At 45.1% G+C, this 22,803-nt stretch overlaps 2 protein-coding genes, 1 long non-coding RNA gene and 2 other non-coding genes across 6 annotated transcripts in view; 2 read left to right on the top strand and 3 right to left on the bottom strand.

Annotated features, from left to right (window-relative positions):
• Positions 1 to 2,411, top strand: part of TEX2 (testis expressed 2) — a 119,692-nt gene extending 117,281 nt beyond the window's left edge. For both annotated transcript variants that reach the window (XM_030799868.1, XM_003262636.4), the window contains exon 12: positions 733 to 2,411. In XM_030799868.1, coding sequence (XP_030655728.1) covers positions 733 to 855 — 123 coding nt within the window. In that variant the 3' untranslated portion in view covers positions 856 to 2,411. The remainder of the gene's footprint in view (positions 1 to 732) is intronic.
• Positions 2,412 to 3,368: 957 nt separating this feature from the next.
• On the bottom strand, positions 3,369 to 3,501 carry LOC115831640. The gene has a single exon (XR_004027163.1). It is a non-coding gene; the product is annotated as a small nucleolar RNA SNORA76 (small nucleolar RNA).
• Positions 3,502 to 3,530: 29 nt separating this feature from the next.
• Positions 3,531 to 3,904, bottom strand: LOC101178962. The gene is made up of 2 exons (XR_179905.3): positions 3,843 to 3,904; positions 3,531 to 3,610 (listed from the first exon to the last, which is right to left on the bottom strand). It is a non-coding gene; the product is annotated as an uncharacterized LOC101178962 (long non-coding RNA).
• Positions 3,688 to 3,757, bottom strand: LOC115831623. Its single transcript, XR_004027147.1, has one exon. It is a non-coding gene; the product is annotated as a small nucleolar RNA SNORD104 (small nucleolar RNA).
• Positions 3,905 to 14,994: 11,090 nt separating the features above from the next.
• Positions 14,995 to 22,803, top strand: part of ERN1 (endoplasmic reticulum to nucleus signaling 1) — a 91,812-nt gene continuing 84,003 nt past the window's right edge. The window contains exons 1-2 of the mRNA XM_003262639.4: positions 14,995 to 15,149; positions 15,678 to 15,819. Coding sequence (XP_003262687.2) covers positions 14,995 to 15,149; positions 15,678 to 15,819 — 297 coding nt within the window. The remainder of the gene's footprint in view (positions 15,150 to 15,677; positions 15,820 to 22,803) is intronic.

Below are 22,803 nucleotides of genomic sequence, written 5' to 3'. Positions count from 1 at the left end.
TCCTCCAGGTTCATACCATTCTCCTGCCTCAGCCTCCCGAGTAGCTGGGACTACAGGCGCCCGCCACCACGCCCAGCTAATTTTTTGTATTTATAGTAGAGATGGGGGTTTCACTCCTAACTTTGTGATCCACCTACCTCGGCCTCCCAAAGTGCTAGGATTACAGGTGTAAGCCACCGTGCCCGGCCTAATTTCTTTGTATTTTTAGTTGAGACAGGGTTTCACCATGTTGGCCAGGCTGGTCTTGAACTCTGGACCTCAGGTGATCTGCCTGCCTTGGCCTCCCAAAGTACTGGGATTACAGGCGTGAACCATCGCACCTGGCCATTAGCTTACGTTTTATTGCTAGTATTTGTTCATAAAAGGATAATTCACATGGAATATGTGTTCTAGACGTAGTAACTGGGAACTACTGTGAACAGCTTAAGCCAATTAAATTGTTGGATATATATCAGTGCATATGGGCAACCTTATTATATGTACACAAAATCAAAGGCCACTTCTGCCTCCAAGCTGATATATTAGAGGATTCTCGTATCCATGCGCTGGTATGATTCCTCAACTCTTTCTAAACTAAAGTATGTATGGTGGGAGAATTAGTTTGGAATGCATAGGAAGTTTTTATATGTATTTTTAAAAATTAGTCTAAGGCCTAAAATTATCAGAACAAAAGGGGGTGACAGCCTGGCGAGGCATTCTTCCACATAGCTGTTCTTTAATATCTTCCTACAGAAAGTTTTTGTCATGCCAAACATGGATGATGTTTATATCACTATAATGCACTCAGCCATGGACCCTCGCTCTACTTCCTGCCTCCTGAAAGACCCACCTGTGGAGGCTGCTGATCAGCCATGATGGGTGATGTCAGACGTTCCCCATATTGTGACATCGAGCTGGATGTGTGGGGTTCTTGGCTGCCATCTGTACTGTAGTGCTGGCCTCTGTGCCACAGCTACTGTTTCTTAAAGGACTGCTTCTGCCCTCTGCCTGCCAGTGCCCACTCCACTGTGAGGTGTCATTCCCCGCATCCAGTGACAACTGTCTGGATTGCCTGCTGCAAAGCTTTGATCTGGCAAAGGAGACCATGCAAGAATCATGGTGGATCCAGAAGTTATAGGTGACCCACACCATGGCTTTTAAAAGTCTACCCATGTTTGTGGCAGCAAATGAGCACAGTAAGAGCAAAGCTGAACAACTTGCCTCCTCTACTCCTCCAAAGCTTTTCTTCAGGCAGCCGATGCACAGTGGACTTTTTCACTTCTATACTTTGTATGTGGCCTTCCACACTTCCAGAGAATGTCAGTGTGCAATGTGTCTGGAGGGTGGGGAGAGGAATTCTGTGAGCCTTTTCATTTCAGTGACAGAAGAGATGGGCAGAGCAACTTACTTTTTTTCACATTAAATTGTGCATTTGAGAAGCAAGTAGCCATAGAACATACACAAACAACACGCTATCAGCTTGGGTAAGGACAGTGGGATTTATGTGAACATCAGGCAAAGCCATGAGCTCAAACCATCCCAAGCCTTTCACCAATGGGGTACAACCACCTGGCTGCTAGCTAATCTTGAATGTTTTCCTGAGACAGGAGCGTATGTGAAAACATCAAACACTGCACATGACAGGATGGGTCCTCTCATACAGATGGGATGGGGCTAGAAAGCCAGAGCCACACTTTTTCCATCTGGCGTTTCCTGTGTCCTCCAGGTTTTATAGGAATTGAAAGAGTTTGTTAATCTGATTGGGGGAGTTCCATGGGCAGATTTCCATTCCTGAAGGCCAAAACAGAGAACTGCTCTCTTAAATTATTTCAAGAGTCCAAGACCAAAAGTTTGCTCAGCATCACACTACATCTCAAAATTAATGTTGCCAACTTAATTTTGTGCATTTGTGTCAGAATGTTTAGTTTACAAGGTTGGGGGCTCTCTTATTGTATAATTTGCTTCGAGAAGTAAACCTAATACCATTTTTTATTGCTTAAAGCTGCACTCAACGTCAAAATTACCTTGGGTAACTTTTGATAACTTACATGTGTGGACAAAGCTAATAGTGGTTTTTTAAACAGCACCTTGCCTGAACGTGACTTTAAAGAAATTAATATATTGAAAACATGTTTGAACCCTTGATTATTTTAATTGCACCATTAAAACATTTGACTTAAATTGTTTGACCATTCCAGTTGGTATACTGTTCTGATTTTTCATTGTGTAGGCCGATCTGCCTGTCAGAGTCCACGTGTCCTGGTCACTGGTCTTTATAATTGTTGTGCAATAACTAAAGGCTAAGGACTAGATGCACTATCGTGTAAAGAGATTACACATGACTGTACCATGTTGCACTTAATCAAATAGTATGTGGGGATTTAAAATCGCTTGCATTGTTTCACAAAATAAATATCTCATGTCAAATACTAGATAAGCATCTAAGTCATTTCTACTGAATCCTGTTCAGATAGGGGCACAATAAAATGAGTACAGAGCACCGGGGCCCTCCCCTGGCAATCGCAGCTTTCATTTACTGGGTTGATCACTGCCCAGTCCTAAGGCTGCAAAGCCATCCTCACCACATCCTTCCAACTATGTGCCATTATCTTCAACCCACATTTAAAGAATCCAGTGAAAGTTCGTAACTGAGGGGGTAGGGCAGTGGTGCTCCTGGGCTGCAGTTTACACCCCTCATCGTCTACTAATCTTAATTCGGGACACCTTCATTCATCGAATGCCCATGTAGTGAACGCATACGTGCATCCTTGCCCACCATTGCTGCCCTGTACTCAGAACTGATGCACATTTCACTGGAGCCCTTGTGGAAGATCTTTTACGAACCACAGAATCTGGACTGTGTAACTAGGTGTCTATGTTGTCCCCAACCATATATAAAATCTAATTCACCTTCACAACCGCCCTATAATTTTGAACTGTTTAGGAGTGACAGATTGACCTGCCCAAAGCTTTGGTCCCATGCTTGTCAGTACTCCTGCATGGTTATTTGTAAACAGGTCGATTACCCTTTAGTCAGGAGTTAACTCATGCAGTTCCACACCGAATCCGTTTATGTCAAGTACACAGTAGCCCTGCTGACGCCATTCCACGCTGCCTCCAACTAAATCTGCGCGTCTGATGGCAGACGCGACAGCTTGGGACTTATGTCGAACTCCCGGCAAAGGCACAGCGCGCGCGATACACTCGGGGAGGGCTGGGCTGGGAACGTATGGGAGCAGAGGGGCACTCATTACGCAGTAGAGTCCGCGTATCCCCGTCAGCCACCGCCCCCCTAACACGCCATTCTAGCCTTGGTATTACGGATTGAGGCCTGTCGTGACAAACACCTGGAAAACTGCCCAGCCTAGCAGCCAGCCAGTCAGGTTACTTACTGTCGCTCGCGGTTAAAAGGGCCGCCCGCTGGGGGCCAGGCGGCCCCAGTTATGCGCAAGCACATGCTCTAGCGCTGCAGATTGACCCCCGGCGCCACGAGGAGGCTCGGCGGGGGCTCAAAGACAGCGCGTCGCCAACGACACACACCGACACCAGGGTTGGGTTCAAACCACTTTATTGACGGGAATGGGGTGGCAAAGCAGCAACGACGATGACATCCGACGTCCTCGGCTGGGAGCTACAAGAACGAGAGTGATAGATCAGCGGGTGTGCGCGCGCGCGACCGCCCGCCCCCTCCCAGCTCCGCTCGGGCAGGCTCAGACTCCAGTTCGCATCACCCGCGTCAGCAGTCTAACACGTGCTTTAATTGGAATGTCATCACAGCAGGCCGGCCCCACACACACACCTCCCTGCTCCCGGGCCACGACCTCCGGGGCCCACCCAGCCAGACGACCCGCCAGAAACACAACCTGAGCACCCAGAATCCGCAGGCGCTGAAAGACAGGTGAACGGCGATGGCGTCCTCTTAAAGGAGCCGACCAGCGCTGATGGGCGGGCTTTACTGCCTTTAACCAATAGCAAGTTCAACTTTCGACCACGTGCGGTGAAGTTGTCTGGTGATTGGTAGTCCTTGCTGAGTCCTCCAGAGGATAGATGGGTCACATCCCAACCATAGAGATGGGAGTCGCTCAGTCTCAAATCCATTTGCGTTTCAGCGTCTCCATCGCCAGCTGCTAATGAGCACAACTGTGCAAAAGAAAACTTCACCAAGAGCAGGGTACAAGTGATACCTAACTTGGATGACATGTTCTGTGCCAGGAGCTAGGATACGAGTTGAGAATGTAAAGTTAAAAACTGTCCCCAAGTGCAAAGTAACCTGTTGTGGTAGAAAGAGCTTTTATTGGAAGTGGACCGATCTGCACCACATCCTGACTTTGTGATGCGTTCGCTTTGTGACCTTGCTCAGTTAACCTTTCTGAGCTTCAGTTTCTGGAAATTAGGAATACCACCGGCCCCCGCCGCACGCACGCACGCACGCACGCACGCACGCACGCACGCACCGCGAAAAAAAAAAAAGTTGTAAGGATTCGGTGAATTAATGCCAATTGCCTGGCACATTCTAAGTGGTAAACAAAGGTATTTAAAGGGCAGGAAGATGTGGAAAACTTCCTGGGACTGCAAAACTTTAATAAACACTAACATAGCGCTATGAACAGCCTACTGTAGAAGCCCAAAGGACAGAAAGCCTGACTTTGGGAAAGCTTCGCAGCGTTGATTGAGCCCATTCCCTGGAAATACAGGTGGATGAATGAGAGTTTGCTTAACTGTGGGAGGACACAGCAGTCACAGTCGCCAGTTATCTTTATTGCCTCCCTGTTTTCCTTGGGAATTCTTTTCCTTTTTTTCCTCTTAATACGGAAAATTTATTGTTTTGTGTGTGTGTGTGTATGTGACAGTGAAACCATTTCACCCTATAGGTTTGTAGTTGAATGGACTCTTATTTTCATTATTTTCTACATAGACTTTAAATTCAAAAAATTCCTCTTTGGCCGGGCGCGGTGGCTCATGCCTGTAATCCCAGCGCTCTGGGAGGCCGAGGCGGATGGATCAGGTCAGGAGTTCAAGAACAGCCTGGCCAACATGGCAAAACCCCGTCTCTACTAAAAATACAAAAATTAGCCGGGCGTGGTGGCAGGCCCCTGTAATCCCAGCTACTCAGGAGGCTGAGGCAGGAGAATCGCTTGAACCCGTGAGGCGGAGGTTGCAGTGAGCTGAGATCGCGCCATTACACTCTAACCTGAGCAACAGAGCGAGACTCCGTCTCAAAAAAAAAAAAAACCTCATTAATCCAAAGCAATAATGACTTTGGCAAATGTTTAGTAGTCTCTATATTATTTTTGTTGCTGTTTTAACTTTCGTTATCTCAACATTTATTACATTATGGTACAGTTTCTGCATTGGGCAATGTATGAAAGTTTTGTTTGTGACCTAAAATACCAGTTTTTATAAGTGTTCCACAGATTGTTGAAATGAAGATGTTTTCACTATCAAGTACAAACATGGTATAAAATATTTATTTATTAATTCAACCTTAGTTGTGTTGTAATTACATTGTCCACAGCTCTGTTTTGTGTATTATGTACTTGCTTGGAAGTTGGCTGTTGGCTTTGATTGTGATGTGTTAAGATTATGCCTCAAATACCAAATGCCAGTGAGGATGTGGAGCAACAGAAGCTTTACTCCATTACTTGTTTTGTTTTGTTTTGTTTTGTTTTTTGAGACAGTCTCACTCTGTCGCCCAGGCTGGAGTGTGGTGGCACAATCTTGGCTTACTGAAACCTCTGCCTCCCAACTTCAAGCGATTCTCCTGCATCAGCCTCCCCAGTAGCTGGAATTACGGGCATGCACAACCATGCCTGGCTAATTTTTGTATTTTTAGTAAAGATGGGGTTTCACCATATTGGCCAGGCTGGTCTCAAACTCCTGACCTCATGTTCCTCCCGCCTCGGCCTCCCAAAGTGCTGGGATTTCAGGCATGAGCCACCGCGCCCAGCCTGCTCTTTTCTTTTCTTCTCTTCTTTTCTCTTTTCTTTTTTGAGACAGAGTCTGGCTCTGTCGCCCAGGCTGGAGTGCTGTGGCACTATCTCGGCTCACTGCAACCTCTGCCACCCGGGTTCAGGCGACTCTTCTGCCTCAGCCTCCCTCGTGCTGGGACTACAGGCACGGACCACCATGCCCGGCTAATTTTTGTATTTTTAGTAGAGACGGGGTTTCACCATGTTGACCAGGCTGGTCTTGAACCCCTGACCTCAAGTGATCCACCCGCCTTGGCCTCCCAAAGTGCTGGGATTACAGGCGTGAGCCATTGTGCCTGGCCTGCTTTTTTATTTTCTTGACAGTGTCTTTCAAAGAGGAGACGTTTTTAATTTTGATGAAAATCTAATTTATCAATTTTTTTATAGATAGTACTTCCGGTTTCATATCTAAGAAATCTTGGCCTAATACAGATTTTTCTTTTATATGGTTTCTTCTAGAAGTTTAATTTAATTTAATTTAATTTAATTTAATTTAATTTATTTATTGAGAGGAAGTCTCGCTCTGTCACCAGGCTGGAGTGCAGTGGTGCGATCTCAGCTCACTACAACCTCTGTCTCCCGGGTTCAAGTGATTCTTCTGCCTCAGCCTCCCGAGTAGCTGGGATTACAGGCGCACGCCACCATGCTCGTCTACTTTTTGTATTTTTAGTACAGATGGGGTTTCACCATGTTGGCCAGGATGATCTCAATCTCTTGACCTCGTGTTCCACCCACCTTGGCCTCCCAAAGTGCTGAGATTACAGGCGTGAGCCACTGCGCCCGCTCTTCGAGAAGTTTTATAGTGTTTGCTCTCACATTCATGTCTATTATCTTTTTCAAGTTAATTTTTGTGTCTAGTGTGAGACAAGAGTTAGGTTCATTTTTTTGTATATGGATATTCACTTGTTCCAGCACCATTTGTTGAAGAGAATATCCTTTCACTTAAAGTACCTTGTCATGTTTGTAAAAAAAAAAAAAATTGACCATATATGAGTTGGTTTGTTTCTAAGCAGTATCTTCTTTTGCACTGTTATTTATCTCTCCTTATGCCAATACTATACCCTTTATTACTGTTGCTTTATAGTACGTCTTAAAATCAGATATACAAGATCTCTAACTTTGTCCTTTCTCAAAATCATTTTGACTATTTTAGGTTGTTTGTATTTCCAGAAACATTTTAAAATCAGCTTGTCAATTTCTACAGAAGACCTGTAGAAATTTTGCCTGAAATTATATTGAATCTGTAGATCAATTTGGGAATAATTGACATCTTAACAACACTCAGTCTTTTTTTTTTTTTTTGAGACGGAGTCTCGCTCTGTCGCCCAGGCTGGAGTGCAGTGGCGCGATCTCGGCTCACTGCAAGCTCTGCCTCCCGGGTTCACGCCATTCTCCTGCCTCAGCCTCTCCGAGTAGCTGGGACTACAGGCGCCCACCACCACGCCCGGCTAATTTTTTGTATTTTTAGTAGAGACGGGGTTTCACCGTGGTCTCGATCTCCTGACCTCGTGATCCGCCCGCCTCGGCCTCCCAAAGTGCTGGGATTACAAGCGTGAGCCACCGCGCCCGGCCGATTTTTTTCTTTCTTTTTTTTTTGAGACAAAGTCTCCCTCTCTCACTCTGTTGCCCAGGCTGGAGTGCAGTGGCATGATCTCAGCTCACTGCAGGCTCCGCCTCCTGGGTTCACACCATTCTCCTGCCTCAGCCTCCTAAGTAGCTGGGGCTACAGGCACCTGCCACCATGCCCAGCTAATTTTTTTTGTATTTTTTAGTAGAGACGGGGTTTCACCATGTTAACCAGGATGGTCTCGATCTCCTGACCTCATGATCCACCCGCCTCGGCCTCCCAAAGTGCTGGGATTACAGGCGTGAGCCACCGCGCCTGGCCGATTTTTTTTCAGCTTGGTCATTTTCAGCCTTTCACTTGGCCTGTATAGACCATTTATATTTTTGTAGTAGCTTTATTGAAGAATAATTTACATACCATACAATGAACTCATTTAGGTAAAAATTCAGGCTGAGCACCGTGGCTCATGGCTGTAATCCCAGCACTTTGGGAGGCCATGGTGGGAGGATCGCTTGAGCCCAGAAGTTGGAAACCAACCTAGGCAACATAGTGATACCTCATTTCTACAAATAATTTTTTAAAAAAATTAGCCAGGCACGGTGGCGGGGCACCTGTAGTCCCAGCTACTTGGAAGGCTGAAGCGGGAGAATTGCTTGAGCCCAGGAGGTTGAGGCTGCAATGAGCCATGATCACATCACTGCACTCTAGCCTGGGCAACAAAGTGAAACTTTGTCTCAAAGAAAATAAAGTACAAATTCAATGGCTTTGGTGTATTAACAGAGTTGTGCAGCCATCACTGCAATCAACTTCAAAATATTTTCATTAACCCAAATAGAAATCCACACTCCTTTATCATCACTCTCCAGTCTCCCTCATCTGCTTCCCCTTCCCTAAGCAACTGCTCATCTACTTTCTGTCTTTCTAGATTTGGACATATTATATACACAGAATGGTACAACATATGGTCTTTTGTGACTGGCTTCTTTCACTAAGCATAACGTCCTGAAGGTTCATCCCTATTGGAGCATGTATCAATACTCCATTGCTTTTCAATTGTTAAATATTCCATTAAATAGATAATGCCATGTTTTGTTGATCCATTTCAGTTGATGGACACTTGGGTTGGTTCCACTTTTTGACTATTATGAATAATGCTGCCATGAACATTTGTGTACAAGTTTTTGTATGGGTGTATTTTTTTTATTTTTATTTTTTAGACAGAGTTTCGCTCTTGTTGCCCATGCTGGAGTGCAATGGTGTGATCCCGGCTCACCGTAACTTCTGCCTCCCGGGTTCAAGTGATTCTCCTGCCTCAGCCTCCTGAGTAGCTGGGATTACAGGCATACGCCAGCATGCCCAGCTAGTTTTTTGTTTTTAGTAGAGACGGGGTTTCACCATGTGGGTCAGGCTGGTCTCAAACTCCTGACCTCAAGTGATCCGCCTGCCTCGGCCTCCCAAAGTGCTGGGATTACAGGCATGAGCCACTGTGCCCGGCAGCGTGTTTTAATTTCTCTTCGGGAAGTATTTGCTTTTTGATTGGGAAGTTTCCCTTGTTTTTTTGTAATTTACTATGCTGACTATGTTTTGTTTCATTTTGTTTCATCTTCTGTAGTAATTTGTAATCAAGACACCTTTTAAAATTTTCTAAGTTCTCTCTAGTGTTGTTAGTAAATACTATGTAAAATTATGTAATTTTTACACATATATAAATTATATATATATAATTTCAGAATGCTTTTTATTTTAATGGAAAACATAAAGTAACTAACCAGCTGACACAACTTGAAAAAACCCAGAGGAACCACAGCCGGGCATGGTGGCTCACACCTGTAATCCCAGCATTTTGGGAGGCTGAGGCGGGTGGATCATGACGTCAGGAGTTCAAGACCAGCCTAGCCAAGATGGTGAAACCCCGCCTCTACTAAAAATACAAAAAAATTAGGCAGGCTTGGTGGCGGGTGCCTGTAATCCCAGCTACTTGGGAGGCTGAGGCAGAGAATTGCTTGAACCCGGGAGGCAGAGGTTGCAGTGAACCAAGATCACGCCACTGCGCTCTAGCCTGGGCGACAGAAAGACTCTGTCTCAAAAATAAATAATAAAATAAAATAAAATTTGGTATATAAAATATGTTAAATGAGTCCTCCTAGGAAGAAAGGAAAGAGAGAATAGATAAGGTCTACATATTAAGCCTCAAGCAACGTACTGGCTGGCCACAGAGGCTCATGCCTGTAATCCAAGCCCTTTTTTTTTTTTTTTTGAGACGGAGTCTTGCTCTATTGCCCAGGCTGGAGTGCACTGGCACGATCTCGGCTCACTGAAATCTCTGCCTCTGGGGTTCAAGTGATTCTTCTGCCTCAGCCTCCCGAGTAGCTGCAACTAAAGGCACGTGCCACCACGCCCGGCTAATTTTTGTATTTTTAGTAGGGATGGGGTTTCACCATATTGGCCAGGCTGGTCTCGAACTCCTGACCTCGTGATCCGCCCTCCCTGGCCTCCCAAAGTGCTGGGATTACAGGCGTGAGCCACCACGCCAGGCCAAATCCCAGCACTCTGGGAGGCTGAGGCAGGCTGATTGCTTGAGCTCATGAGTTTGAGACCAGCCTGGGCAACAAAGTGAGACTCACTCGCCCGGCATCTACAAAATATAAAAAAATTAGCTGGGTGTGGTGGTGCCTGTCTGTGGTCCCAGCTACTCCAGAGGCCGAGAATGGAGGATGGTATGCCCCTGGGGGTTTCAGCCTGGGAGGCAGAGGTTGCAGTGAGCCTAGATCACACCACTGCACTCTAGCCTGGGCAATAGACCCAGACCCTGACTCAAACCCCGTCCCTACCCCAACCCCCTGCCCCCCAAATAAACCACACAGAATCTGGAAGGAGGAAAAAAAGCAGAGACACAGGAGGAAAGCTAGAAAATGGTAATATCCAAGGAGGAAAAGTTCAAGAGAAAAGAACCCTTAATATACCTGAATTGAAAAGAGGCCTGGTGGGGGGTGGAAAAAACAAACCCAGGAATTAGGTCCAAAGAGATTTTACAAGAGGAAGAATGTTTATGAGGTGCTTGAGAGAAGTTTCCAGAGAGTTCTGTGGAATTAAGCCAGGCCTCAGGGGATTAGGACAGGCTGGCCAGTGAGGAAGTGGAGGTACTTTGAGAGATGGCCCTTTCCATCTTGGTGCTGCCTTGGCCCTTTGAGAATATTAATGTATAGAAACTGGGGACATGGATACTTCTGTGGCGGCATATAAGACTTGGCACAAGTGGGTGTGAAATACAACACCCAGAGACAAGTGAACAAATAACCAGTCAGGATTAGCCTAAGCTACCCCACAGGGTAGAACCTGGGAGTGGGGTAGTGAGTGACGGGTGCCAGGTAGCTGGGCAGAGGCCTTGTCTCTTAAAATTAAATAACATCCACTACATCAGGCAAAGGTCATGGTCTTAGAGTAAAGATAAGACAAGATGATACCATAAAGCATGTAGTTGCACATTTCCAAACAGCAAACAGCCAATAAAAAAGATAATAAGAAATAATCACTTTTTACTCCTTATGGTATAATGGTATAATGTAAAAAAAAGAAATAATCACTTTTGCAACCTAAGAAAGTGTGTAGTGGGTGGGATTCTGTGGTAAAGGGAAGTTCTTAGAATGAGTGTCACAGTCTTTTCAAATCCAGTCATCCTAGAACAGGAAAAGCCAAAGTCCTATTTACCTAAAAACCAAAGTGTTCACAGTGAGAACAACTTTTAAAATGTCCCTTAAACATGAGGGGAGGATGGAGATAAGAATTTAGCTTGCTATCAGAGAGACTCTTGCTTCATTGTTTTTTGTTTGTTTGTTTGTTTTGAGACAGGGTCTCGCCCTGCTGCCCAGGCTGGAGTGCAGTAGTGCTATCACAACTCACTGCAGCCTCCACCTCTCAGGCTCAAGCGATCCTCTCACCTCAGCTTCCAGAGTAGCTGGGACTACAGGTGTGCACCACGGCACCTGGCTAATTATTTTATTTTTTTGTAGGGACAAGGTGTCACTATGTTGCCCAGACTGTTTTCAAACTCTTAGGCTCAAGATATCCGCCACCTCAGCCTCCCAAAGTGCTGGGATTACAGGTGTAAGTCACAGCGCCTGGCCCCTTTATGGTCGTATTAATATTTATCCCATAACTACTTCCACACACTCTGTAAGTTCAGTTCAAGAAGCAGCAGCAGCGATATCACTAAAAAAAAAAAAATGGACTTGATTTATTCTGATAAAGATACTGTTCCTTTGAAATGTTACTGGAGTTTTCCACCATGACCTTTCTTTCTGGTTTTACTAGATTTTTCTTTCAAGTCTCCTCCTTCAAAGGTGTCTATCTTCTCACTAGCTATTTGCAAATCAACCTCACAAACATTTTTAAATGAGATTTTGAAGGGTTTTAAACACAAATGAGATAGGCACAAGCTCCTTTTTTGGGTCATAATTTATTCCACTAGAGGGCGACATTTCCTAAACTAAAAGGGATTCATGGCTGCAGGGCTCAAGGCTGGACATCATGATTGAGCTGGAGCCCTGGATCTTGACTGCCTTCAGTGTACAGTGGAAACTGTAAAACGCACAGGTCTCTGGGCTCTGCCCCTGGACATTGTGAATCAGTCAGGGAAAGGGGTACAAGAAGGTATTGGAAATAGATTTTTTATTTCTTCTTTTCTTTTTTTTTTTTTTTTTTTTTTGAGATACAGTCTCACTCTGTCACCCAGGCTGGAGTGCGGTGGCGTAGTCTCGGCTCACTGCAACCTCTGCCTCCCGGGTTCAAGCGATTTTTCTCCCTCAGCATCCCGAGTAGCTGGGACTACAGGCGCACACCACCACACCCGGCTAATTTTTGTATTTTTAGTTGAGACGGGGTTTCACCATGTTGCTCAGGCTGGTCTTGAACTCCTGACCTCGTGATCCACCCGCCTCGTCCTCCCAAAGTGCTGGGATTACAGGTGTGAGCCGCCACGCCCAGCTTTTTATTTCTATTTTTTTGAGACAGGGTCTTGCTCTGTCGTCCAGGCTAGAGTGCCATGGCACGATCAAAGCTCACTGCAGCCTTGACCTCCCAGGCTCAAGCCATCCTCCCACCCCAGCTTCCCAAGTCACTGGAACTACAGGTGTGAACCACCATGCCTGACTAATTTTTTATTTATTTATTTATTTTACAGAAACAGGGTCTCACTATGTTCCCCAGGCTGGTCTTGATCTCAAGCAATCCCCCCGCCTTGGCCTCCCAAAGTGCTGGGATTACAGGCATGAGCCACCATGCCTGGCCTGGAAATCTGTTTTTTTTGTTATTGTTGTTTTGTTTTGTTTTTTTAGCTCTCCAAGTTTGGGAACCAGTGGTTTAAAGAGAAGTGAAAATAAGATTTTCTCCCACCTCCCCACAGTCAGGTCCTGCTGTAGTTCTTTGTTGAATCTGATGTATATATGTTTTTTATACTGGTGGAAAAGAGGGCTTATCTTTACACTAAGACCATGACCTTTGCTGTATTCAGTGGATGTTATTTAATGTGAATTGCAGAAAGGTCATTTACTGCCCATTTGCAGGTTTTTTATATGGGCAGGTCCGCTTCAAAGGCACCCTACAAAATATTCCATTTCTGTTTGTGTTTATCAGTGCTACCAGCTTTTACTTTATCATAAGCAAAAAGCTGCCTAAAGAAGTACTTGACTGTGGAGCAAGATTATGGGCAATGCCACCATAAATAAAACCAGTGCTTATCAGTCTGGATTGTCAATCAAGTGGAGAAGTGCATGAAGCATGTGGACGATGCATAAGAAATTCAGAGAACGGGGCCGGGCGCGGTGGCTCACGCCTGTAATCCCAGCACTTTAGGAGGCAGAGGTGGGCAGATCACGAGGTCAGGAGTTCAAGACCAGCCTGGCCAACATGGTGAAACCCCGTCTCTACTAAAAATACAAAAATTAGCCAGGTGTGGTGGCGGGCGCCTGTAATCCCAGCTACTCAGGAGTCGCAGGCAGGAGAATCTCTTCAAACCGAAAAGGCAGAGGTTGCAGTGAGCCAAGATCGTGCCACTGCACTCTAGCCTGGTCGAAAGAGTGAAACTCCGTCTCAAAAAAAAAAAAAAAAGAAATTCAGAGAACACGTAACAGTGCAATTAAGCCCTGGGGATTTGGTCCAACTGAGTGTAAGATAAATAATACCTACCTGTCCAGGCTTCTTGGAACAGATTTTTTTTTCTTTCTAAGATCTTTAAAACTGATTTATGAGTGAAATTGAGGTCAGTATTCCCCTTTGTGTTTCATCTGCTGATGTTACAGGGTCACAGTGACATTTTGAATTGTAAAAGGGCTGCCAGAGTTCCAGTACAGCAAATTTTCCCCTCCTAGACTTACTCTGTTTGAGAAAAAGCACCGGGGGGGGATGTGAAAGTGACATTTTTCAATCAAGCTTCTCTTTTAAGTCAAGTATACAGGGTCTAACAGATGCTGCTGTCAGCTGGCAAACTGGACAGGTAATCATTAAAGAGGTCCTCGCAAGCCAGGTGTTGTGGGGCACACCTGTAGTCCCAGCTACTGGGGAGGATCTCTTGAGCCCAGGAGTTTGAGAGCAGCCTGGGCAACATAGTGAGACCTCATCTCTAAAAAGAAAAGATAAAAGGTCACGAAATAAAGAGCTCCTCCCAGTTTCAGGGCTGTAGGCCTCCCTGGACGCCCGGCTATACTGCCCAGGAGTGTTGGGCCTCTCAGTACATCTCTCTGTCAATCCCAAACCTCTGTTTGCATTATACATGCAGGTAACACTTTTCAAAATGTCTCTACTGTTTTCACAGTTGCCAAGATTCTTCCCACTCTTACAGAGATGTGTTGGAGTCTCCAGCATGCGGTAGGGATTAGTCCCTTCATTGTAATCCAGGCCTAGGGGGTTAGGTAATGGGGAGCTCTATTTGCAGGATTTGGGTTTACTGTCATTTTGGTCTGTTTTAGTTGGATAAGATTGACCACATTGCACACAGACTGGACATTTGGCCAGTCCCCCACTACTACTTTGTTGTTTTGTCTAGAATTGCTTATTCTTTTCCTTCAAACCTGAAAAATCTTAGGCTCTCATATGAGCAAGTCCGGAAAAATTTGATAATTTCATCGCCGTTTTCTTTTTCTCCTAGGATAAGTTAGATACCTTTCCTTGGGCTCCAAATCTCAGTTTACTCTCTTTCCTTGCAAAAGACGTGTCCTCACTCCCCATGTCCCTCTCCGTGGAGGCCAATGCCAGTGACCAAACAGCTGCCGAGCTCTTTAACTCTAATTAATACTCCACACCCTCACACAGACCTTGCAGGAGGCCTCAACCCACCCACTCCCTCCAACGAGTTGTGACGCAGGCCATCTCAAACTTCACATCCACACGTGTCACATCAACGCACGTGACACAAGTGGCCGAAGTGGTTTCCTCCTTATAATTTTTGGTGAGTGACTTGGCGGTGGTTCATTCCAAGCGGAACTGATGGCTGTTGGATATGACTTGAGGGGAATTCCTGAGGGCAAGGAAAAGGAAGAAAGGGGCCCTGGAGAAGACGAGGCACAGCTGGAGAACCCGAGGGCTGTGAACACTGCGACTGCCGCGCAGGGCAGCTGCGCCGTGTTTGCTGGAAGCCTCCGGTAGCTGCTGAAACCTTCGCTCCGGAGGTCGCCTCAGTAAACCTCGCCGATAATTCCACCACGGCGGAAAGACGAAAAGGAGGCTTCTAGGCACCCGGGACCGCCCGTGTCCCTCCCTTTTCCCCGATGAAGTCTGACGCGGCAGGTCCCTCGGCAGGGTTAATGGGACCGCCTGGTGGGGCACTGCCGGTCTTTCCCAGCCACAGACAAGATTCGCGCCTCGATCCCTCAGCGCCCCCAGACGCTGGATGCCGAGGCCTGGTCCATTACAGCCGCCGCCGCCTCAGGAGCGAAGCCAGCCAGACGCCAGCACCGCCTTCGGCCCCGCCCCGAGACAGCCCCTCCCACATCCCCGCCCGGGGCACGCCCTCGAACCGCCCTCATCCCCGCCCTGAACACGCCCCTAGATTGGCCCCGCCCCCGTCCCCGCCCCCAACCCCGCCCCGACCGGAAGAAGCCGCGGCACCCGGCGCTTATAGGGCCGGGAATAGGGGTGCCGCCGCCGCCTAGTCAGTTCTGCGTCCGCTGAGGCTCGGTCACCGCCTTGCTGTCGTCGCGGCGCCCCCGCCCCGTCCTCTGTGCGTACCGCCCCCGGAGCCAGGGCCGAGTCCTCGCCATGCCGGCCCAGCGGCTGCTGCTGCTGCTGACGCTGCTGCTGCCCGGCCTCGGGGTGAGTGACCGGGGAGCGTGGGGTGGAGGACAGCTCGCGACGGCCGGGTCGGGGCCGGAGCAGCGTCGCGCCGCCGGGGCTGGAGTCCGAGCTGGGAGCGCGGCGGCGGCCAGAGGCCCCGTGCGCCCAGCCGTGGGAGGCTCGGGCCGGGCGTAGAAGGCGGCACCGGGCCGGGAGAGCTTCCCTGACGGGAGTCGCGGCCCCACCGAGGCGTCGGCCGCCCAAAGAGCCTCCCAAGCCAGCGCGGCTGTCACGGGCAGCGGCTCCCCGGACCCCGCGGGCTCGGGCGCAACTTCGTGGCGCCCTGGACGGCACCTGGGGGTCCCAGAAGGCCCCGGCCTGGGGAGGCTGCCTACCTGCGGGACCCTCCTCCTCGCGGGTGGGCGCCGGCGCTGCCTGGCGGGGGCCGCGGGAGGAGCCGAAAGGGCGTTGGGATCCAGGGGAAGGGTCTTTCCTGCGCTTCGAATCCTTGTTTGAACTTTTTAAAAATTCGAAAACTTTGGGGAACGAATGCAACAGGGAGTAAGGACTCTCACCCGAGAGCTGGCTTCTGCCACTTGCCCTGCCGGTTTCTTGGTACTGGGAGGCTGCAGGCTTCCTTCTGTGCACCAAGGCTTCCTTGAGCAAGTGGAGCTGTGGGAATTGCACTCTCGGAAGATCCCGCATGGGTTCGAGGTGAGGCCGCTTCAGAACCTCAAATGAAAGACAGTCTCCTCGTGGGAGAGCACCTGGGGCCATCAGAAATGTCTTTTCATCTTTTTCTGGAGGAGACGAATGATAGGGCCTGGTTTGCATTCATTTCACTCTTTATGACCTTCACTCAGCTGTGGATTTGGGGGCATTTTGTGGGAGACTTGGCTTTTTTTTTTCTTCTGGTTGGAAGAACCTAAATTAGCGAATGTTTTTTACAAAGTGTATTGTTCAGGATGTGAGCGTGGCAAATTTGCCCGTGTTCTGTTTAATGACCTCTTTAAAGGTACTGTGTACTCTTTAATAGGGATATCATGTACCAAGTGTCCCAGTAGAGCACTGACATGTGTGTGCCTGCCAGCCACCGCGTGAACTCTTTGGAGGTTTTGCATTTTAGGTAAATAACTGTCTGTACTCTTGGAGTAACAAGAATTTGGAAACAGACGAAGTAAATAAATAAGGTTACCTTTTTCAAATTCAGGTTTTTGTTTTTTTTAATAAAGGAAAATTTGTAGACTATAATAGAACTTGTGGAAGTTAAGTTTTTCTTTCAAATAAAAACCCCACTTTTACAACTAAGGTCAGGTTTTGAACTTGAGCACCTCACCTTGGATTGGTAACTACTGCCTGGCATCTGTTCACAAATGAGAGTATAAGCAGAATGACCAAATGTTTGACATGGAATTCGATCATTTCATATTGTCAAGGGATAGGTATATAATGGTTTCCTTTGCCACATCCTTCCTTTTGCTACTTTTTCACTGGATTCTGGTGTTTGGTTACTGAATAACTTAGGCTAAAGAGCCAAAAATAACGATTTAGCTTTAGTTGGAACTATAGTTTCAGTTCATGTAAATATTTCCAATTTGTATTTAGAAATCCAAACTTCTCAGAGTTCATGATAAAATATTCCAGACCCTTATCAAAAGGTTATAGTTTAGTGTAACTACTATTTAGGTGAAAGGTCAGGCCGGGCGCGGTGGCTTATGCCTGTAATCCCAGCACTTTGGGAGGCTGAGGTGGGTGGATCACTTGAGGTCAGGAGTTTGAGACCAGCCTGGCCAACATGGTGAAACCTTGTCTCTACTAAAAATACAAAAAAAAAAAAAAAAAAAAAAAATTAGCCGGGCGTGGTAGCGCAGGCCTGTAATCCCATGTACTGGGGAGGCTGATGCAGGAGAATCACCCAAACCCGGGAGGCGGAGGTTGCAGAGATGGAGCCACTGTGCTCCAGCCTGGGTGACAGAGCAAGACTCTGTCTCAAAAAGAAAAAAAAAAAAAGAGAAAGGTCAGAATTTCACTCCTACAATTTTCTCCCAAGAGTTTTTACCCCCAAACATAGTAAGAATTATTATTTTAAAATTGTAAATGAAACTCATAGCAAAGTTTGCAGTTAAACCAGGCAACAGTGATGTGTAGAACTCAGTGGGTGTAAAAATCAGACAAACCTGAGTTCTAACTGGTCACTTGCTAGCTGTGCCCTAGGCATATTCTTTTACTACTACTACTACTTTTTTTTTTGATATGGAGTTTCTTCGCTTTTGTTGCCCAGGCTGGAGTGCAATGGTGTGGTCTCAGCTCACTGCAACCTCCGCCTTCCGGGTTCAAGCGATTCTCCTGCCTCAGCCTCCCGAGTAGCTGGGATTACAGGTGCCTGCCACCACACCCGGCTAATTTTTGTATTTTTAGTAGAGACGTGGTTTCACCATGTTGGCCAGGCTGGTCTCAAACTCCTGACCTCAAGTGATCCACCCACCTTGGCCTTCCACAGTGCTGGGATTACAGGTGTGAGCCACCGCGCCTGGCCGTGATTTTACTTCTTAGAGACTCCTTCCTGATAGGTGAAATGGGGACAGCTAACATGTGAAAGAAGGCACCACCTTCACACGTGCTTAATAGGTAATAAATGTAAATTCTCTTTATGCTCCAAAGATGCTTTTTTTAAATCATCATTTTTGAATGTTATACTATGCCTCTGCAAGAAATAGTTTTTGATATTTCTTTTTGATTGATGTAGTAACTATTGCATTGGAGGCAATACTGTGATTTTCTTTCAGTGTGTGTCTTATTGAGCCAGACATTGACTCATTATGAGTTGAGACTTTAGGCTACCAGATCCAAAACGCAATAACACTGGTATTATTAAGCACTTGAGGCTGTCTTTTGTTAATCCAGAATGTGCTTATTTAGTCAGTGAGTTTTTCCTTTCTTCCTAGACCTATATCTTGCTCCTAGAGTTGGTTAGTATTACATCATCACTGTCAGCAGTCCTCATTTTATGGTGTTTAGGTGCCACATCTCTCAATTATCAAAGAGATCAGTACAATGTGAGGCAAAGTACCTTTTTTTAAAAAAGCTATAATATATCAGATTTCTTTCATTTAGCCAATATTTTGGTTTTAGAGGGAGGTTTTTAAAAAGTCACTGAGAACTGAGGATCATGTGTGTATAGAAACACTGTAATCTGATAGATGGGTCTTAACTAGCAATATCTTTGCTTATCATTTATTCTGACAGTGATCACCTGCATTAATTATCCTAATAGGCGATATCAAGTGTTTATACTGAGGCCATAAGTAGAATGTTTCATTGAGTTGGTTATCAGGGCTGCTGATCATGAAATTAAACTGTAGTTGTGCACATGTGTATTGTTTCATTAACTTGCCTGCCTACTCAGCCTTCTGCAGTAATGTAGCTTCTCAGAGCACAGGAGAAAAATGTATCTGAGAGTTATTCGAGAGAGAGTTCAACAACAGACCATATTTCCAAACATAAATCCCGTGAGCCGCATAAAAGTTTCTTCATGTCTGGATGGAATAGTGTCACTTGCATGGGTCCAAGGGTTTCATTTTTTGCCTGCCCCAGATTTGGACTCCATTTTTCAGCTGAAAGAATCCTTGGATAACTGTTTCATTTTCATAGGAAACCTCTTTGGTTTCGGGATCCAAAGTAATACGTAGGTTCAATATTTTGTAGGTTTTATAATCAAATGTTCTCCCTAAAGAGATGACATAGGGAAGAAAAGCCTAATGTATCATCTTAATGGATTCAGTTTTTATTATGCACAAATAACTCTGGGCTTGTAACCTAGGAATATGATTAGAGTGTGATGCTGGCTTAAAAAATAGGACTGGTGAATCACAGTTTGTGAATAATAAACGTACTCATTGGAAATATTTCTCAGAAGCAGTTTTTTGTTTCTTTCTCTCTATCTTTACCTATATCCCATGCTTGGTTTCAAACTTCCCTGCCTTAGAGCAACACAGCTGGTTTTAGACAGTCTCTATATCAATATCTTATGATCTTTGCTCATGTACAAACATACAGCAAATACAACAGTATAAAAATACGATGTTATCTATTTTTGTTCACCTTTTCCCCACAGAACATCTTCTGTAACCCGGTAGGAAATGTTCTGAGTGCACCATCACATTTGTCACTTTAGTAGCACCTTAGTAAACCATCATCCATGTAAAAAACATTGAGCTTCTCAGCGGGTGTCGTGGTTTGCGCCTGTAATCCCAGCACTTCAGGAGGCCAAGGTGGGCGAATCACTTGAGGTCAGGCATTCGAGACCAGCCTGGCCAACATGGCAAAACTCCGTCTCTACTAAAAATACAAAAATTAGCTGGGCAAGGTGGCATGCATCTGTAATCCCAGCTACTCGGGAGGCCGAGGCAGTAGAATCGCTTGAACCTGGGAGGTAGAAGTTGCAGTGAGCCGAGATCGCACCACTGCACTGCAGCCTTGGCAACAGAGCAAGACTCTGTCTCAAAAAGAAAAACAAAAAACAAAAAACATGGAGCTTCTGTGCCCAGCCGTGGGTTGGGGACTGGGGTTATAACTGATCATGGTTGATGTGGTAATAAGGTGAGCTTTGCCTGCCAATCATCTTGCTGTGGCCATAGGGATCATAAAGAAAGGCGTATTTTCATTTTTTCAATTATTTTGTGTTTGGTGCTTTCTGTATGATAACAGGGGAAGATTTTTTTTTTGAGGCATTATCTCAAAGTAATCATATTCATTGTAGAAAAGTTAGAAAGGATAGATAAGCCTAAATTAAAAAGTAATCATATTCATTATAGAAAAGTTAGAAAGGATAGATAAGCCTAAATTAAAAAATAAAAATCAAACCTTCTATTATCTTATTTTCCAAACATTACCTCTATGAAGATTTTAAACAATTTTATTGAGATGTAATTCACCTATCATCACAATTCACCCATTTAAAGTGTACAATTCGGTGGGTTTTAGTATATTCACAGAATTCTGCAGTCATCACCACAGTCCATTTTAGAACATTTTCATCATCCCAGAAATAAACTTCATATCTATTAGCTGTTACACACCGTTTCCCCCCAAACCTCCTAGTCCTTGGCAACCACAAATCTACTTTCTGTCTATAAATTTGCCTATTCTAGACATCTTATATAAATGGAATCATACATTATGTGGTCTTTTGTAACTGGCCTCTTTAACTTAGCATCATGTTCTCAAGGTTCATCCATGTTGTATAATAACACGTGTCAGTACCTTGTTCCTTTTTATTGCTAAATAATATTCCATTATATGAATATACCACATTTTATTTATCCATTGTATTAGTCCATTTTCATGCTGCTGATAAAGACATACCCGAGACTGGGCAATTTACAAAAGAAATAGGTTTAGTGGACTTACAGTTCCGCGTGGCTGGGGAGGCCTCACAATCATGAAAAAAGGTAAGGAGGAGCAAGCCACATCTTACATTGATGGCAGCAGGCAAAGAGAGAGCTTGTGCAGGGAGCTTCCCATTTTTAATATCATCAAATCTCGTGAGACTTATTCACTGTCACAAGAACAGCATGGGAAAGACCCATCCCCATGATTCAGTTGTCTCCCACGGGGTCCCTCCAACAGCACATGGGAATAATGGGAGCTACAAGATGAGATTTGGGTGGGGACACAGAGCCAAACCATATCATCCATCCATTGAGGGACATTTGGGTTGTTTCTGCTTTGGGGCTATTAATAATTCTGCCATGAACATTTGTGTACAAATTATTGCGTGGACATTTATTTTCACTCTTCCTGGGCATATATCTAGGAATGAGATTGCTGGGTCATATGGTAACTCTTTGTTTAACCTTTCAAGGAACTGCCTGACTGTTTTCCAAGGCAGCTACACTATTTTACATTCCCACCTGCAATGTAGGAGGGTTACAGTGTCTCTTATATCCTCACCGATACTCGTTATTACCTATCTTTTTAATCTTAGCCATCCTGGTGGATGTGGAGTGGTAACTCATTATAGCTTTGATTTGCATTTCTCTAATAACTAATCTAATATCTTGACATATGTTCTTTCAGATACTTTTTCTGTGCACATACTTACAGGTAATACTTTTCTTCCCACACTGGAACATATAGATCTATGTCAATAAACTTAATTCTGCAACATTATTCTTAATTGGCTGCATAGTATTTCTCTGAATGGAATGGATGTACCATAATTTGACCACTCAATCATTTAGATATTGAGGCTGTTTTTATTTTTTTTTTAATGTTTTTCACTACACAGATATGTTTTTATTTTCATTATAAAAATTATAACAATGTAATGAACTTTCTTGTTGCTAAACTCTTGAATGAGTTTTAACTGCTTAGTTATTTCCTTGAGATAGATTCCTAGAATTGAAATTTGCTGATCGTATGTAGTATTTTACAGCCCTCTCCCCCAACCCCTAAGCAATGTTGAGGGTTTTAAAAACCACAAAACTAACCTTAAATTGTTTTTATGATAGGCAGTTTAAAGTATGCCATTTTCTTTTATCAGTTTCATCCAACTTTAAGTTGGATGAAAATAGAATGTTTACATTTTGTTTATATTTTGAAGATGTAAATAAACCAAGGCAGTCTCTGGATGATAACTTTTGTACCTAAAAGCTATTGAGAAAATGTTTTATTTGGATTTGTTAAATGACTCATTTGTGGGGTCCTTTGGTCTGCAGTGGTTTCAGATCAACTTTCTAGGAGATGTGGCGCCCATGAGCACCCTGAAATGCCTTGGGATAATTCTCTGGTTTTGAGGGTAGCCCACCTCCTACAGGTAAGATTCTTTGTATGGTCGGTTGTGAGGCCATTTAAAATTTTGCCTTAAGACTGTTCATAAATCAGAGTTGATAATTGATTGTCCCTTTTGGAGGCCGCAGTTCTTAAAACATGTGGCTGTTTTTCCTAGGCATATTAAAGTACCACTTGATAATAAAGTAATACCTTTTGCTGGGATTATCTACCTGGGAAAAAAAAGGGAAC

Source organism: Nomascus leucogenys, chromosome 19, assembly GCF_006542625.1.
Source record: "Nomascus leucogenys isolate Asia chromosome 19, Asia_NLE_v1, whole genome shotgun sequence".
Lineage (NCBI taxonomy): Eukaryota > Metazoa > Chordata > Mammalia > Primates > Hylobatidae > Nomascus > Nomascus leucogenys.
Note: the sequence above shows the minus strand (reverse complement) of the source record. Positions and strands in the feature narration are given on the sequence as shown.